General features: G+C 52.8%; 1 protein-coding gene across 1 annotated transcript; it reads left to right on the forward strand.

Moving 5' to 3' along the window:
• The first annotated feature begins 12118 nt into the window (after positions 1 to 12118).
• On the forward strand, positions 12119 to 15667 carry NKX2-3 (NK2 homeobox 3). The gene is made up of 2 exons (NM_001034676.2): positions 12119 to 12634; positions 14117 to 15667. Exons 1-2 carry the CDS (start codon positions 12274 to 12276, stop codon positions 14857 to 14859), a joined length of 1104 nt encoding a protein of 367 aa, NP_001029848.1. The 5' UTR covers positions 12119 to 12273; the 3' UTR covers positions 14860 to 15667.
• The last annotated feature ends 475 nt before the right edge of the window (positions 15668 to 16142 follow it).

Genomic DNA, 16142 nt, shown 5'->3' on the forward strand with positions numbered 1-16142 from the left:
ACCCGGTACAGTCAAATAAATAAATAAAAATTAAAAAAAAAAAAAAACCAAATACTTGTATAACCTGTAAAGCCAAAGTTATTAATCAGAGGTCCATGGACGGGCCTAAAGGGGTCCGGGAAACCCATGGAATAACTGACAAACGGTTCCATACTTCTGAGGGAGAGGGTTCATAGCTCACATCATGGTTCTGAACGGGTGCAGGAACCTCAGAACTTTAAGCATCGCACTAGTTCTGAAGCGCGACTGCATGGTTAGAGTCAGGGCTCTGACACTGGCTGTGAGCCTTTGCTGAATCTCCTGTTTCCTTTTCTGTAAAATGGGATAATAGTTCCTAGGACTGTTACGGAGTGGAAAAATGCTTGGCATGGTGTCTGGCACAAAGTAAATGCTAACCAAAAGTTAGATATTTTTCTGCATCAACCCTAGCCCTGTAAGCAAAGACGCTTTAAAATCAGGAATTCCAAGCCTAGCCTTTTCGAGCTCATTGCTGCCAAGATCCCAGACACCTGCCCGCTGCCAGATGGTGGGCCTTCCCACTGCGCGGAGGTGGGTGCCCAGGCCGCGTGTTGCCCGGAGTGCTCAGTGGCACAAAAGGTGCTGTGGGGAGCTGCGGCTCGCCGGGCCGCCACTCTTGGAAGGCCGCTCTAACCCCGCCGGCCGCCAGGAGCCCGGGGCTCAGTCATAATCCGGATTTGGAGGCCGAAGCACTAAACTGGCCGCCACCGATAGGGTGAATCAAAGCGGCCGCCATCCTGGTAGCTCCAGGTCTTGTTTACTTGTGGACGTGTGTGCGCACCCAAGCGGGACGACCTCGAATTTGGAGTCGGCCTTGAGAGAGGAGAGGTAGGAGCCCCCTCCTCTCCCACTCCCTTCCCTCCACCCCGCAGGCACCTCCAGCCTCCACCCCTCCGGAGGCCTAGGCTTCCTATCGCGGGCAGACACGTTTCCTTCCCTCCTAGGGTCAGAGGTCGAGCCCAGGAGAGGCCTGCTCCCTCTTCCCAGGAGGCCCACCCCGAGCGTCGGCCCGGAGCCCCGTTTCCAGCCGCGTCTCCTTCCCCCCTCCCTGCTCTCCATCCATTAGTGTAATCCTTTGTCCAAACACTGCGGCCGGGACGGCCAGACGTTGGTGTAAACAGACCCGGGGGGACTATTCTAACGATATAAATAAAATAACCATTAATAGCGAAAATTGTTCGATGAGCTGGAGGGCGAGCACCCTGGACTCCTGGCTCGCCGGGGTTTGTGTACACAGCGCGGACACCACGCATCCGTCAGGTAAACCGAGCGCAGGTGAGGTCCCTGCAGGCGCGTCAGCGGTACCCGCTGGTGACACGCACAGGCCAAGACACGCACGCGGTTCAGGACAGACGCACACGCGGAGAACGCCGCGTGAGTTCACGTAAGCGCCCAAGCCCAGCCTCAAACCTGGCGCCACAGGGTTATGCCGGCTCTTCTCCAAAAATTCGCGCTCCCAAGTGTCCAGCCACGGGCCCCAGGGGCGCCATCCGGCCGCGTCCGCGGCTTCGATGCCCCCAGGGACACAGAGCTCACACCCAGAAACGGAAAAGATAGCCTCCACTAGTCCCGGAGTTAATCATAATAAACTAACATTGATTGAGCGTTTATTGTGCCAGGCACCATACTAAGTGGTTCACAGAGGTAATCTCCTTGAACCCTCAGAGCGAACTATGAGGTGGGTACTTTGACTATTTCCAGTTCTACAAAAGCAGGACTCAGAAGTCAGGAATCCGCCTGGAAACAGAGTGGGACAGAATTTGAACCCATCACTCTGTTCTAGGAAGCGCAGCGCGCACACCCGAGTTACGGACACTGGCTCCAGTTCCGATGGACCGGGTTTCCAGGGGCTGGAGACTGGCTCCAGAGTGTCCCCGGCCCCGCCGGGTTGCGGTGGTTTGTTTCCCAGTGGGAAGTTCCTTTTTCTGCGAAGGGCGTGGGCAGAGTGGCCTGAGAGGCCCGGACAGAGGCGGGGGTGGGTGGGGGGGGGGGGGCGCCTCGAAAAGCCTTGGAGCTCGTTCCCTGGGAGTGGGGGCTGGCAGCGCTCCCTGGACTACAGAGGGGACTCCTCTGATATTAGGACTGCAGGCGCCGCTTCCACATCGAGGCGGCCCACGGGCTAAGCGGTCAGCTCAGGGACACCGGGAAGGTCTCCCTGGGGGGCAGGTAGCCCTGGAATCCTGGTTTCTGGAGTCGGGCAGGAGCAGGACGTTCTCCGCTGCCCACCCCTGCGGTGGAGCCGCAGCGTCTGCAGGCCTGGAAGTTTTGCATCCACCCCCTATCTGCTTTGTGACCTTGGACAAGTCATTTTATTTCTGGACCTCGGTTTCCATGTCTCTAAATTGAAGGGAGAGGAACAAAAATCTGTTTCATAGGAATGTTGTAACTATCATGCCTGTGATTTTTTTGTTTACCGGGTGGGAAGCTTATAATCACGATTAGTATTAACTCCAGGGCAAGAGCCTCAGAAGGCAAAGAAGAAGGCGGCAGCCCCTCTTCTTTTTGAAGAGAAAGTAAAGAAAGAGGGAGATGGTGAGAAAGGAAGCAGCTCAGAGGGGTTGCTGGTAGCCAGAGGAGAGGCGGGGAGGAGGTCCACGGTCCCTGCCCCATCCACAGCCAGTTTATCTTCCAGACAGTTTCCAGTCAATCCCACCACCCGGGCACATTCTTCTTGGGGGCTGTGGACTACCACTTAGGCCTTGCAGAAACATTTAAGGTGGGGAGAAGTAGGACTGTCCAGTACCACGCAGGAATTGGCAAAAGCAGAGAGAAGTGCTTGGGCAGTGCAGCCCAAACAACGGTTCTCAGGCTGGTAACCCTGGGGCTGCCCAGGAAAGGCAGAAGGGTGGAGAAAGGTAGTTGAATATGGAAGGCAAGGAACTTAACAACCTTGGGCTAGTTACCTCCTCTCCCGCCTCAGTTTCCTCCTCTGTAAAATGGTTACATTAATAGGGCCATAGTCAAGGATTCTGTTACAAGAAGCAGAAACAATAACAGTGGTGAACAGTTAAGGAGCCTTCACACAATGCCTGGTGCTCTTCTCTGATCTCCATACCCATGAGTCTCCCAGCCCTACCCATGTGGCTTACCTATGGGCTGACAGTTTATGCAGGAGTTGATGAGTGGGGAAGCTCTTAATCATTGGGCCATACCACAGTGCTAGTATAAAAGCCATCCATGAACAGTAGCTAATGTTATCAATATGACCATTGCATATTGGTCACCATATCATATTGGTGAGAGTATTACAGTTATTATTATCAGCAGTATTATTCCAATTATTGCTGCTGCTCCCTCCCAACTGTGAGGTGGTCTTCATGAACTCCTCTTTATGAAAAAGAAAATAGGTTCAGAGAAGGTAACACACCAGATCTGGTCCACACACAGAGATTAGAAACCATGTGAATTTGAAGGCCAGACTTCCTTGCCCACACGAGAAGGAAAAGGAGAGAAAAAGTGCTGGTGTTGCTTGGTTGAGAAGGACACCCACCACTGGGGTAGGTCTGGGGCAGCAGATTTATTTACATTCCACCAAGGACACTAATTGGCCAGATCTTTATCTAAACATGATAACAATGACATGAGACTTCGGGGATTTGTTTACTGCAGCTAAAAAATGATGCATTTGTGGGAGAGGGAAGCTTGGCCTGGGTGCGGGATTTGTTTGCAGTGGCTCAAGAGAGTGGAAGAGGGGAAGGCTGAAGGTATTGGTGGTTGTTGGTGGTTCTGAAGGTATATCCTAAAACTTAAATGATTAAGAGAACTAGTATCCTTGTTTGGGGACCAAAAAAAAAAAAAAAAAAAAAACCTGCAAAATTTGATTGATAAATAATGCTTTTTTTCCCCAAGTGAAAAAAGGGACACCCAAGAATACTGCTGTCTGATCTCAACACAGTGGAGGAAAGATTCAGCCTCCCTCTTTGGATTTGGCAATCACCCCTCACACCCACCCTCAGCCACCAGCACAGGAACATTTACTACACAAGAGGGCTCTCTAAGTGCTTCCCTTCCATGGTTTCTTTAATCCTGACTGCAGGCCTATAAAGTCCACACCATTATTATCTTCTTTATAGTTGAGAAAACTGCTGCTTAGCAAGGCTGAAGGACTGCCCGAGGTCACAAGACTACAGAAGAGGTAGAACGTGGCTCCAAGCCTCTCTGGTGGACTCCAGGGTCAATGCTTTGGCCCAAGATAGGTGTGATTGTGATTTAAAGAAAGCCCCGTCTTCCTCCGATCCAACCCCAAAGGCAGTCTCCTCACTCTGTGGGCTCTCTCCTGAGGAGAAGAGTTTCATTGGTGCCAACTCTCACACAAGCATGCTTGTGTGGTTTGAGTCCTTACAAGCTTACTGGCTGTAGGAGCTGTAAAATGTCCACATGTGCCCGCATCCATGCTCACTTGCTTTGTGTGTGGGCACAATTACATACACACACAAACACAGGCCACCCTCTCTATTATACTAATGGGTGAATGGGTGTGTATTTTTTTAAGTATAAATTGCAGTATAATTTCAATGTGGTTTTTATTACTTTCAAGAACACACACAGTCATTACAACTCTGGTAATAAAATCTATTCCCTCTTCTCTGACTGCAAATTAGACAGGTCCTTATGGGACCACTTTGTACAAGACTAATTGTAATGATACCATAAATTGCCTGTATGGAAATAGTGCATCTGATTGTCATGGAAGCTAGTTCTCATCTTGGATCATATAAACATTTCTCTCCAAATCTCATGTCACTGCCAGTAATTCACGTTGTGAGGGGAAAATGAGGGAGGGGAATTCAGAATGAGTGTTAGCCCAGTCCTCCTGTTTTGACCACACTCTCCGAAAGGGCAGAGCTCTACTGTGGAAGGTACATTTATGGAGAGTCCTGCATGCCTTCTTCCCCTTGCCTATCCACCTGTGCACATACTGTTGTCTTCACACAGGAAGTCACCTTCCTTTTCATTTAAGGAGAAAGATACATCCATAGAAACATAATATGTGAGGGAGGTCTGCATCTATCTGTTGGAAACCCGTATTTATTAGAGTAATGCACCCTCAGAATGTAGTTGCAGATGGGAGGTAAAAGGGTAGAAGTTGGCCGGCTGCCCTACCTTGCAGCTGGGGACCTTGTCTCTTCTCCAAAAGGCAGTGTCTCGGTTGTCCCACTGGCCCCAAAGCAGCGAAGTAGGCCAGGAGCGCTCAGTCCTTGCCCCTGTTGGCTAGTGTGAGAGCCAGGGCCCCCTTGTCCTCTCCCAGATTTAGCCCCCTGTGTTTTAAGGCAGTCCCTGAAACACTTCCCAGCTGAGGTGATCTCAAAGTGAAATGGCCCCTTAATCTAGTAGGATTGGCAGGAAAAAAGAGGAGAGAAGGTCAATCCAACCTGCTCTAGCCTGTGTGGAGTGGGGGAGGGGGTCAGGCCTGGTCTGGGAGCCCCCATCTGTGCTCTCAAGGGATGCTTGGGGCCCAGGCCTTATGGCCACCTTCAACTCTGCTGTGATCCTCTCCAGGCTGCCACAATAGAAGGAAACGGAGGCTCTGCAGGATCTGCCTGCAGTGGGAATTTCCACGGGGAGGGTGGCCAAGCTCGCCATCTGGAGCCCCACAGGCTCATCAGGACCCATGGCTGAGGCTGCTGGGGGTTGGGGGCTGGGAGGTGGAAAAAGTCCCACAGGCTCCAAGGGTAGAGAGGAGCGTCCCTATCACACTACCAAGGGTGCCTGGGCATTTTTACCTGCAGCTCCTGAGACACAGTGGACATTCCACAGGGGTGGAAAGGGGGAGGAGGCCTGGGGTTCAGGGGTGGGGACCTCTGGTGCAAGGGTGTGTGGTTCCCTCCATACCAAACACCTGCAGGGTCCAGGGACAAAAAGCAAGAAAATCATGGAGTTGAGGAAAGGGAATGAAATAAGATGGGGGAAGGGAGGAGGGCGTGAGGAAATAAGGGAGAGTGAAACAGGTCAGGGAGAAGGAGGAGGCCAGGGAGAGGAGAAGGTGAAGGAGAAAGGAGGTGGGGGAAGGGTGGTCAGGAAAAGCGTGGAGTGAGGAAGGAAAGGAGCGGAGCCGGGGAGTAAGAGATGGGCCTAAAGAAAGAGAAAGGGGTGGAAAGGGGAAAACAGACTGGCTGTGAGAGGGAGGAGGATGACCACTAAAGTTCTGGGGTCCCAGCTCGGCATCTCTCCTAGGCCCCTGCGTGCCGCAAGCTGCAAGAGGTAAGGAGGTCCTTCTCTCGGGTTGGCGGGAGTGAGGAAAGGTCCAGCGGAATCCGAGAACCTACTGTTCAAGGACAGAGGTCCAGCCGGCGTCTCCCCGGGGCTCCTCGCTAGGGCCCCGGGCTCTTGGCCAGCAGCAGCAAAGAAACGCGCGGAGAAGCCCGGGAATCCGGGTCCCAACCAGCGCGGCCGAAGTGCTCGGGCTTCAGAGAGACGCGGCGCCCTTGGCTGCAGGGCTGAGCGAGGCCTGGCAACCTGACAGACACCCCAGCCTCGAGGTTGCCTAACTCTTGACCTCCGACCCGACTCACCTGCGTCTCTGCAGGGCGAGGCCGCCAAGTTCCGAGACCTGGAGTTGCAGGACCGGACCTGGCTCCCCGCGCGCCTCACGCTTTCTGTCCCTGTGGCTGTGCGCTCTGGCGCGCCCCAGCCGCCTGGGGTCTCGGTCCTTTCCAGGTCGGGTCCCCGGCCTTTCGGAGCAAAGTCAGAAGTCCACGCTCTTCCACCCCCAATTCCCCGCAGGGTCACGCAAGATGGGGCTATCCCAGAGTAGTGGTAATTGTTGGGTTCCGCCAGAGCTTCAGGGAACCAAGGGCAAGGGAGCCCCTAGACCCGCAGATAAGATCGCCCAATAACGGAGCGAAGGTCCCGGTGCACCTTCGAAATCGCTCTCCCGGTGCAGACCAGAGACCCGGAACTCCAGGCTGGATACAGTGAGGGCGGGATAAGGCGTTACTTAAAACGACAAGGCTTCAGCAAAAGTTTCTTTCCAAGTGAGAAAGGCTGTGTTGTTGTTGTTCCTCTTCTTCTTCTCAAACGTTTTGAAGTTATTCGCTCCAACTTGACCCCCAGGGAGATATGGGAGAAGAGTTCTGCGTCCGAGGAGGCCGAGGTTCCTCGGTTTGCGGTTGAGAGTAAAAAGGATCACGCAAGGAAGAGTCACGGAAAAAAAAAAAAAATCTCCTTCTTGAACATGATAACCACATCCCTCCCCGAAATATTTAATGCTCCGAGCAGGGAGGTGCTCGGGTTTAAGTGAATTAATTCTCTAAAGACTGCAGCCGCCTTTCTGAAGTCAGATTGTATTTTAAACGGTCTAAAGACACCGAAATTTCGATACAGGAAGTTAAACACACTTAAAAAAAAAAAAAAGGTTAAGGAATGCACCCAGAATTCCAATTTAATCCCCAAGTTAAAACTGCTCACTGCACTCCCAAATAACACACGCAAATAGTACAAATAAATGTCTGTGTATAGGCATCTTTTATTTACATGTTTTTGCTTGAAAAAATATCGACTTTCACTCACAGTTAGCTTTTCTGATTTCTGTGTTTTATTGGCAAAACAACTTTTTTGATAACAAAAGCTTTATTTATATTGTTAACTTAAAAATTTTTGGAGTGAAGCAGATACACATAGATATATATGAAAAGTCTTCATCCTGAGAAATCGAAACTTGCTTCATTGGCAAGGGCCTGTAATTAACAAAGAACTACAGGGATTACTGAACTTGGAACAATTTTCTCCCAGAGAAGGGAAGTGGTGGGTTATTTAGAAAACTCAATTCTATACACAATCTGGGGAAATCTGGCATTTATACAAACACATGGAAAACAAGCTAAAATTCTCAAAATGCCACTTTAAAATCTCTCTTACCAAATTGCTGAAACATGGGGGGAAAGTTCCTCTTGAGGAATTAGATCAGCTTAATACTTTATGGGACTGATGTACCTAGTTGACATTTCTTTAAAAGTAGATAATGTATTCCCCTTCTCACAAAACATTAGGCTCTGGAACGCTCACAAATCTGGATATGTTCTAACATCTCTCAACTAAAAACCAAATCAAAACACATACACACATATGCACCACCAGCAGCAACTACAACAAAATAACAAAAACCTACTTAATGCTCCTGCAAAAGAGGAATTTTTTTACTTTTTTTGTCTCTTCCCCGCCCCCCCCCCCAAGATGTCATTGAAAATGAAGTTTCTGGGAGAGCAGTAAAAAAAGAAAAGAAAAGAAAGACAGGAAGAAGGAAATTTTTCAATGGAAAAAATCACCTAAAATGTTATCACACAGTTTTAGCTGGCAGAGTTCACCCCATGATGGTTTCTCATGCCTTGAAAGAAAACTACTCCTGACTATAGTATACATTTAGATTAGAGAGCCACTAAAACCTTCAATTTTTTTGTAGCCATGGCTACATAAATAAATGGCTATTTAAACAAGTGAAGGATAACAGAATAAGCTGTAGCATATAGCTAAAGTGATCAATTTTTTGCCTATATTTATATGTATATTAATTAAGCAGTTTTTGTGTATACAATAATAACTTATGGGAACACTTCACAGCTTTCAAAGCACCATTACATTTTTCTTTGATGAAGTTTGCTGTAATGACTAGCATGTTGTTTTTCTCCACAAAAGGTATAATTTTATTTATCACCTTTTTATGCATCTATTATAACACTTTCCCTCAGAGAATCTGCTATCATTTTACTATGCCCTGTAATCACATATGGGAGGAGAAAGACTTGTATAAATGTATAATGTGACAAAATGGAAGATAGGCAGATACACTCGATTAAAATAAAATCAAACCCTGCCATGGATGCAACGATATTTACTTTATCTGACAGTAATTAGCTAATCTAACAAAAACCTATTATTAGTCGAGCACAGCTCCGGGATTTCAAAGATCCTCTTTTCCGACAAAAGAATGCAAATGTCCTAGCATGAGATTGTAACTGGATAGGCGCTGGAACCAGATTCCGCATTGTGATAAGTGACTCTGGAGAACCGACCGCCGCTGCAATGTAACTACCACTCTGGCGTTTTCATTCCGGACAGCCCCGCACAGTTGGCTGCGCACAAGCTTGTTGTCGTCGGGGTGCGGGCACAGGCCAGGCAGGCTCCCCAGATGTGATTGGCCTGGCGGGTATTCCTGCAGGGAGGCTCCGCCGCTGGGTAGCCAAATGGACCAAAGGGAACCTGAACAATCAGATGATCCCAGCCCCTGCTCAGGACTTAAGGCCGAGATCTAAGCCTCCCACCCGCTAGACAAGCCCTGCGCAGAGCTATGGCTGGGGAGAGAAATGGACGCGGCGTACAAACTCCTTGCTAGGCCCCTTCGCCTGTGCTCTCCACGCTCCAGCTCCTCAAGGGTCTCCAGTCCCTCAGGGCGTCATGCGAGGAGCAATCTGATCAAGGACCTCAGGAGAGAATTTTTCAGACCTGGGCCAAGGATATCTGGCGGGGTAGCAGTGGTAGTGGGTTTGGAGGAGATCGAATCGCGTGGGCCTGCAGGTGGGAAGGAGGCAGCCTTCCGTGTGCTAAGGGAGAAGGCGACTCGGTGGACTCGGCGGCAGCAGCTGCTGTGTGGGCGTGTCTCGGTGTTCCCCGCACCCCGGGCCATGGGTTCTAAGATACGGATTTGGGGGATGAGCTTAGGGTAGAACTAGGGGCGAAGCGCCGTGGAGAAGCGAGAGAAGGTAGCAAGGAGAAATGAAGGTTTCGGTTGGAAACTGGGGACAGATATTTTCTGTAGCTTTTGTCTTTCTTTTTTCTGAATCTTGATATCACTTCAAGAAAACCAATTAAAGAAGCAAAAAGCAAAAAAAAATTTTTTTTTTAACTAGGAGACGAGCGGGCAATAGAAATATTCTCAACGACAGTCTAGCCCTCGGGATGGGGGTGGAAGAGTGGGATTGGAGGCAGTTTCCTTCTTTTATGCGCGCCTGCTACCGCGACGCAGGTACTCAAGGACTGCCACCCGGCAGTGCCGCGCACTCACCCTCGTCTCTCTGGATCTTTGCGCCCAACAACTCGCGATCCGCAGCAAAAGCAGGCGCATTCTTCTCTCCGCAGCTCTGTGGCCTGTTCTGGAAACACCAGCTCTGCCCAGGGCCTCAATAATCTTAGAATTCAGAGCGGAAAGGCATCGGGTGCCCTTGCGGCTGAAGGATGGTCATCCCGGCGCAAAGCCCAGCTCACGTAGAGTCTCCCGCACAGCCTGCGGGCTGCCACCAGCTAAGTACTCCCGGGAGCACGTGGCCGGCGCTGAATCCCAGTTCCCCAGGAGGCCCCAGAGGCTGACTCCCCGCACCATTTCCGCTCCCTCCTGAACAGCCCCGCCTCTCCCACCTCGCGACTGGCTGTTCATTCTCTCCTCGGCTTTGGGCACCCACTGCTCCCGCCGTTGCGGGGGGTCCTCCCATGACAGCTCTCCGCTCCGTTCCCACTCCCATCCCGAGTCCGCTGCAGCAGGGAGGTGTTGTCCACAATCCCTGCACCTCCCACCTGCCCCTTCTATCTGAAGCTAGTGCTCCCTCCGCTCTACCATTTTGGCGCCAAAAAATATGCTAGGGGCGGCTAGGGCCAAATGAGGGATGCCATGGTTGGGCCAAATCGGTCCCTATTTTTTCAAGGCCAGCACTGAGGACAGGTTTTTCTATAGGTCTCACAGCAGCTCCTGCTGCTGCTCACTGGGCTAGAGGTGATGGTGAGCAAATGCCTATCGTGCAGGAAGATGATCTCTATCTGTGCAGAGTTTCCAGAATCACAGGGGACACCACAGATTTGCCCACAAAATAATCAGGGCCCTAGAAGGGCGCCAGAAGAAGTGTGGGTTGGAGAAATTAGAAACATGCCTGCGAGGGTCAAGGCCTAGACCCAGGTGTCTGATTTCAATAGACGGAAAAGACAGCCTCCATGGCTGGGTCACCTCTCTTGTGAAAACAGATCCTGCTCTCAAGACCATATGAAACTACCCAGTGTGTGAGGCCCTCCAACCCCGAACGTCATCACCAATGCAGTCAACAAACACTGTTTGACTTCTGATGCAGAACAGTAGTCAATGACAGGTATTGAGCACTAACATGAGCGGGCCCTGCACTAAAATCTTGACATGTTTTGCCTCATTTATCACTGGCAACAACCCTGAAGAAGGTATTACTGTCTTTTTGTAAGCAAAGAAACTGAGGCTTAGAAACACCCAGGCCAAACACTGACTAGGCCAGGATTCAAACCAAGAGCTGTCAGACCACAAAGTTCAGTATTTACTCCATCGTCCTGTCTCTCACATACCTGCTTAGTGAGGCCGCTGGAAAAGCTACAGAAGCAAATGCAACTGGGGCTCTGCCCTCCGGGGGCTCATGGTTTACTCAGGGAGACCAGGCAGGCAATATAGCTATAGTACTAGGCAGGAAGTGATAAGTGACACGAATGTCCTTTACTAACACGCGCTGCAAGTTCAGATGCGAGAGAGATAACTTCCGGCTAGGCGATGAGGGAGCGCTTCCTTGGAGGAGGTGGCATTTGAGCAGAGCTTCAGAGAACAGGCTTGTCATGGAGACAAGGGTGGAGAAGGCTTTCCGAGTGGAGGGAACAGCTTGAGCAAAGTCAACAAGGCGAGAACGCACACGTCGCCCGTCCATAGATATATAAAACATTCCGTCTCCTTGGGGATACAGTGCCGGGTATTTACAAGCCAGGAAGTTTTCCTGCCTCCGCAGCAGCTGGAAAAACCACGTTCCTGGGCTATCCTTCCTGGCGGTTGGTTCTCAGGATGCCTCCCAGAACTGGCTTTACTCGGGAAGACGCGGCCAGTCGGGATGGGAATCGGTCGTTCGCGTACCCCAGGCAGTGCAGCCTCTCCCGCAGCCACTAGGACTTCGAGACTCTATACTAGCCCTTGTCTATTTCTGGTAGCTCAGCAGCACCCCCACTCAGTGGATGCGGAGGGGTGTGGTCCACAGCAGCTGGAACCAATGGGGAGGGAGGTCCGGGCGAGAGCCCCGCCCCCGACGTGACGCACGACCCCCGGACTCCTGCTTCTCAGCCCCGGCCCCAGTCCCTGCAGTGGCTGTAACAAAACCCAGACCCCCACGTCCGGGCCAATGGAGGCGATTTAGACTGGAGTGGGACCGCGTCTGTCAAAAGCCCGACTCGGCAGCAGCGGCGGAGTCCAGAGGAGAGCTGGAGCCGCCGCGCTGCCTCCCCGCCCCCGCCGGGATTTATTGAGTATTTGGACTGGACAATTAAGTGGCCCTGATGATGTTACCAAGCCCGGTCACCTCCACCCCTTTCTCAGTCAAAGACATTCTGAATCTGGAGCAGCAGCAGCAACAGCACTTCCACGGCGCGCACCTGCAGGCGGACTTGGAGCACCACTTCCACTCGGCGCCCTGCATGCTGGCCGCCGCTGAGGGGACGCAGTTTTCGGACGGAGGGGAGGAAGACGAGGAAGAAGAGGGCGAGAAACTGTCCTATTTGAACTCACTAGCTACAGCCGATGGCCACGGGGATTCGGGGCTCTGCCCCCAGAGCTTTGTCCACACGGTCCTGCGAGACTCGTGCAGCGGGCCTAAGGAACATGAAGAGGAGCCCGAGGTCGTGAGGGACGGGAACCAAAGTGAGTAGAGGGGGAAAGGAAACACTCATGTGGAGCAATGGCGGGATGCCCGCAAACAGCCCACCAACCTTGTCGGCACGGCTGCCCGCCTCTTTAGCTCCTGGCTGGTGTCATGCCAGTTCCTGGTCAGCGACAGCTCCGCAAAACTCAGATGCTGCAAGGGAGCCAGGGCGGAGGGAGAAGGCCAAGATGACTCCGCCAACTACTCCCCCCAGAGGGAGGAGGCGATGCAGCCCCGGAGGTTATTGCTACCCTGATGCGGATAAGCAATGTGGGCTCAGCTGCCGGGTGCTGACAACTGTAGCTCTTCCCCAGAGCTAGAGGGGCATGAGCCTCAACTTCTCCCACTTTCCCTCTAGCGTGAGATGCGTTTTTTGAGGCCAGGGCAGCCGTTCTCTCTTCTCGGAAAAGGTAGTCCAAGCAGATTGTGTGCCTGGTGTCCGGAGGGCGCAGGAACTTAGGTAGAATTTTAGCGGGGGTGCTTTCCTCACTTCTCCGCCTGGAACTCTGCGTCCTCGCACCCGTGGCACCCGGCAGAGAGCGAGCGGATGGTGGGAGAGCGCATGGGAACGTAGTTCATTCCTCACTCGCACCCCTGAGGCAACCGGCCTTTTTGAAAATCTGTAACGTTTTGCTTTGTGTCCCAGATTGTGTGGCTTCGGGCTGAGTGAAAAACGCGCCGAACTTAGATCCTGTCTGCTCAAGTAGGACGGGAGGTGAATTGGGCAGGGCAACAGAATAACTGAATAAAGCCTCCAAGGAAGTGTTTGTGAGGAGACAGAGCCAAAAGAATCTCCTTCCCCAAGAGAAGGTTTGTTGTGGCGGAAGCCAAGGCCTTTGCTCTGACAGCTCCCCTGGGCCTAAAATCGACATGAAACTAAGTCAGTCAGTCAATCAAATTTCTTTTTCTTTCTAAGGTATCGGTTGTCGTTACTCAGACACTCATTTGTGGGTAGGTAGGCGTTTAAATGTAAACAAACAAACAAAAAAACAGTTCCTGGGCAATAAGCAGTACACTCAGACATTTCTAAGCAGGAAGATTTTCGCACATCGCACGCATTTCGGCCGCCAAAAACCAACATGCCTCTCACACCTTCAGCTATTTATGACGGAAAAGAAGGCAACCGAATTTGCAAATATTGGAGTTATGTAGTTACAAACTTTCATCCTGAAAATAATCATTAGCAAGCCGAGCTGCACATTTAATACAGGGTAATCTCTCGCAGATGCTGAAGTTCTAAATAAACGCGTGCTAACTACCCCTCCCCACACTATGTGCCTCCACCCGTCAAGGACGTGGTGAGGGGCCTTGGGCGATCGAAGGGTCCCACGGCGCCAGAAGTCACAAACCTTCCCCAAAACCCAAGCAGTTATTACTGCACGCTCCGCGTTGCCACCAAAAAGGGTCACAGTGCTCCTGGACCGGAGCCGCGGAGAGGCCGGGAACAACTAAGAGACGCTGTTGTTTTGCTTCTTTCGCAGAAAGCTGCCAACTGAAGAAACCTCTGGAGGCGGCCGGAGACTGTAAGGCGGCAGAGGAGAGCGAAAGGCCGAAGCCACGCAGCCGCCGGAAGCCCCGGGTCCTCTTCTCTCAAGCCCAAGTCTTCGAGCTGGAACGCAGGTTCAAGCAGCAGCGGTACCTGTCGGCGCCAGAGCGCGAGCACCTGGCCAGCAGCCTAAAGCTCACGTCCACCCAGGTGAAGATCTGGTTCCAGAATCGCAGGTACAAGTGCAAGAGACAGCGGCAGGACAAGTCTCTGGAGCTGGGCGGGCACGCGCCCCCGCCGCCGCCGCGCCGTGTGGCGGTGCCGGTGCTGGTGCGGGACGGCAAGCCGTGCGTCACTCCTGGCGCGCCAGCCTACGGCGCGCCCTACAGCGTGGGCGCGGGAGCCTACTCCTACAACAGCTTCCCCGCCTATGGCTATGGGAACTCGGCAGCCGCCGCCGCAGCCGCCGCCGCTGCAGCCGCCGCCGCCGCGGCCTACAGCGGCAGCTATGGCTGTGCGTACCCGGCAAGCGGTGGCAGTGGCGGCGGCGGCGGCGGGGCCTCTTCGGCGGCCTCGGCCATGCAGCCCGCCTGCAGTGCGTCTGGAGGCGGCCCCTTCGTGAACGTGAGCAACCTGGCCGGCTTCGGGGGCGGCGGCGGCGCGCAGCCGTTGCACCAGGGTGCGACGGCGGGGGCCGCGTGCGCTCAGGGTACCTTGCAGGGCATCCGGGCCTGGTAGGGACCGGGCAGGTAACGCGGCAGGCGACCCCACCGCAGCCTGGCGCCGCGGGACTAAAGGGCGAGAAAGGCTGGATCCAAGGAAGGACCAGGTCCCCTCGTTAAAAAATATAAATATATATACATAAACGTCTCGCTCCCCAGGGCCTCGGAGCGCAGCTTACACGAAGTCCGGGGAAGGAGGCTCTGGGGCGAAGAGGATGCGCCTGGGCCTACATGGAGACTATCTCTGAGGCAGAAAAGCTGGCTGGGTGCCTGGAGGACAATGGCCCCAATCTCGGCTCCAAAGGGAGTGCGAAAGGCTGGGACTCAGGCTGCCAGTCGTCTCTCCTAGAGCAAGAAGGGCTTCTCTTTCTCGGCCTTCTCGCGGCCTCAGCAGAGCGCTGGCGGAAAACTCAAGGACAGAGAACAGCATGAAGGAGAGAAAAATGGGCGTCGTGGCTTGATAAATCCCCAGGCCCTACCGACCCTCTGCTCACTTTGCAGGGCCGGAGTGCCACACCACAGTCCATTTTCCTTTTCCCAACCGCCTGCCCTCCGCAACAGATACCTCGGCCTGGATCTCCAGATTGTCAGGAGGCGTAGAACTCTGCAAGAAAAATCAGCGGAGCGAGATCAAAAGTTGGGGGCTTGAACAAATCTGGAACCTAGGGGCCCACCGGAGGTGTTACCGGCTTTCCTTCTGTTTCCTATTCTGTATTCAGCACATATAATATATATATATATATAACTAAATATATCCACACGCCATGTACACACCCGCTGCCATACACTACAGGAGTCAATAAACAAGGTGCAATATTTTCAAACGGTTGGCCGGCTACAGACCTTGTTTAGCCCACAAAAGTAGGGAGAGATCCTTCAACAGGGCGGCGGGGAAGGAAAAGATGCTCTGGGAAAGCAGTTCTGCCCTGGGCGATCGCAGGCCTGGTCTCCCCTGCCTCAGCCCCCAGGCTTCAAGTCCGGTCTCTAAGGCTTTGTTCATTAATTTCTCTTTACTGTCCTAGGGAGGACAGGTCGGAGACTCAGGGCCTTTTGAGGTGGGACTTTGAAATCCCCCCAAGTTTCACCCAGATGCTTGGGCTAGTATCTGGGCCTGCGTTAGATCAAGGCTTAGACTCTGCCCACCTCGAATGCCTCCAGAGTAAAGGAAACCTCGCCCCTAGGCCTAGCCGTAGGCGCCGCGAAAGCAGCTCCATCTTCTGCCGCCGCCCGGCCTTCCAGCGCGCCCGGGGGCGCTGCGCCCCGCCGCGGCCGAGTTCTCCCCCTTGGTCGCCCTCCCTT

Source organism: Bos taurus, chromosome 26 (genome assembly GCF_002263795.3).
Source record: "Bos taurus isolate L1 Dominette 01449 registration number 42190680 breed Hereford chromosome 26, ARS-UCD2.0, whole genome shotgun sequence".
NCBI classification, from domain to species: domain Eukaryota; kingdom Metazoa; phylum Chordata; class Mammalia; order Artiodactyla; family Bovidae; genus Bos; species Bos taurus.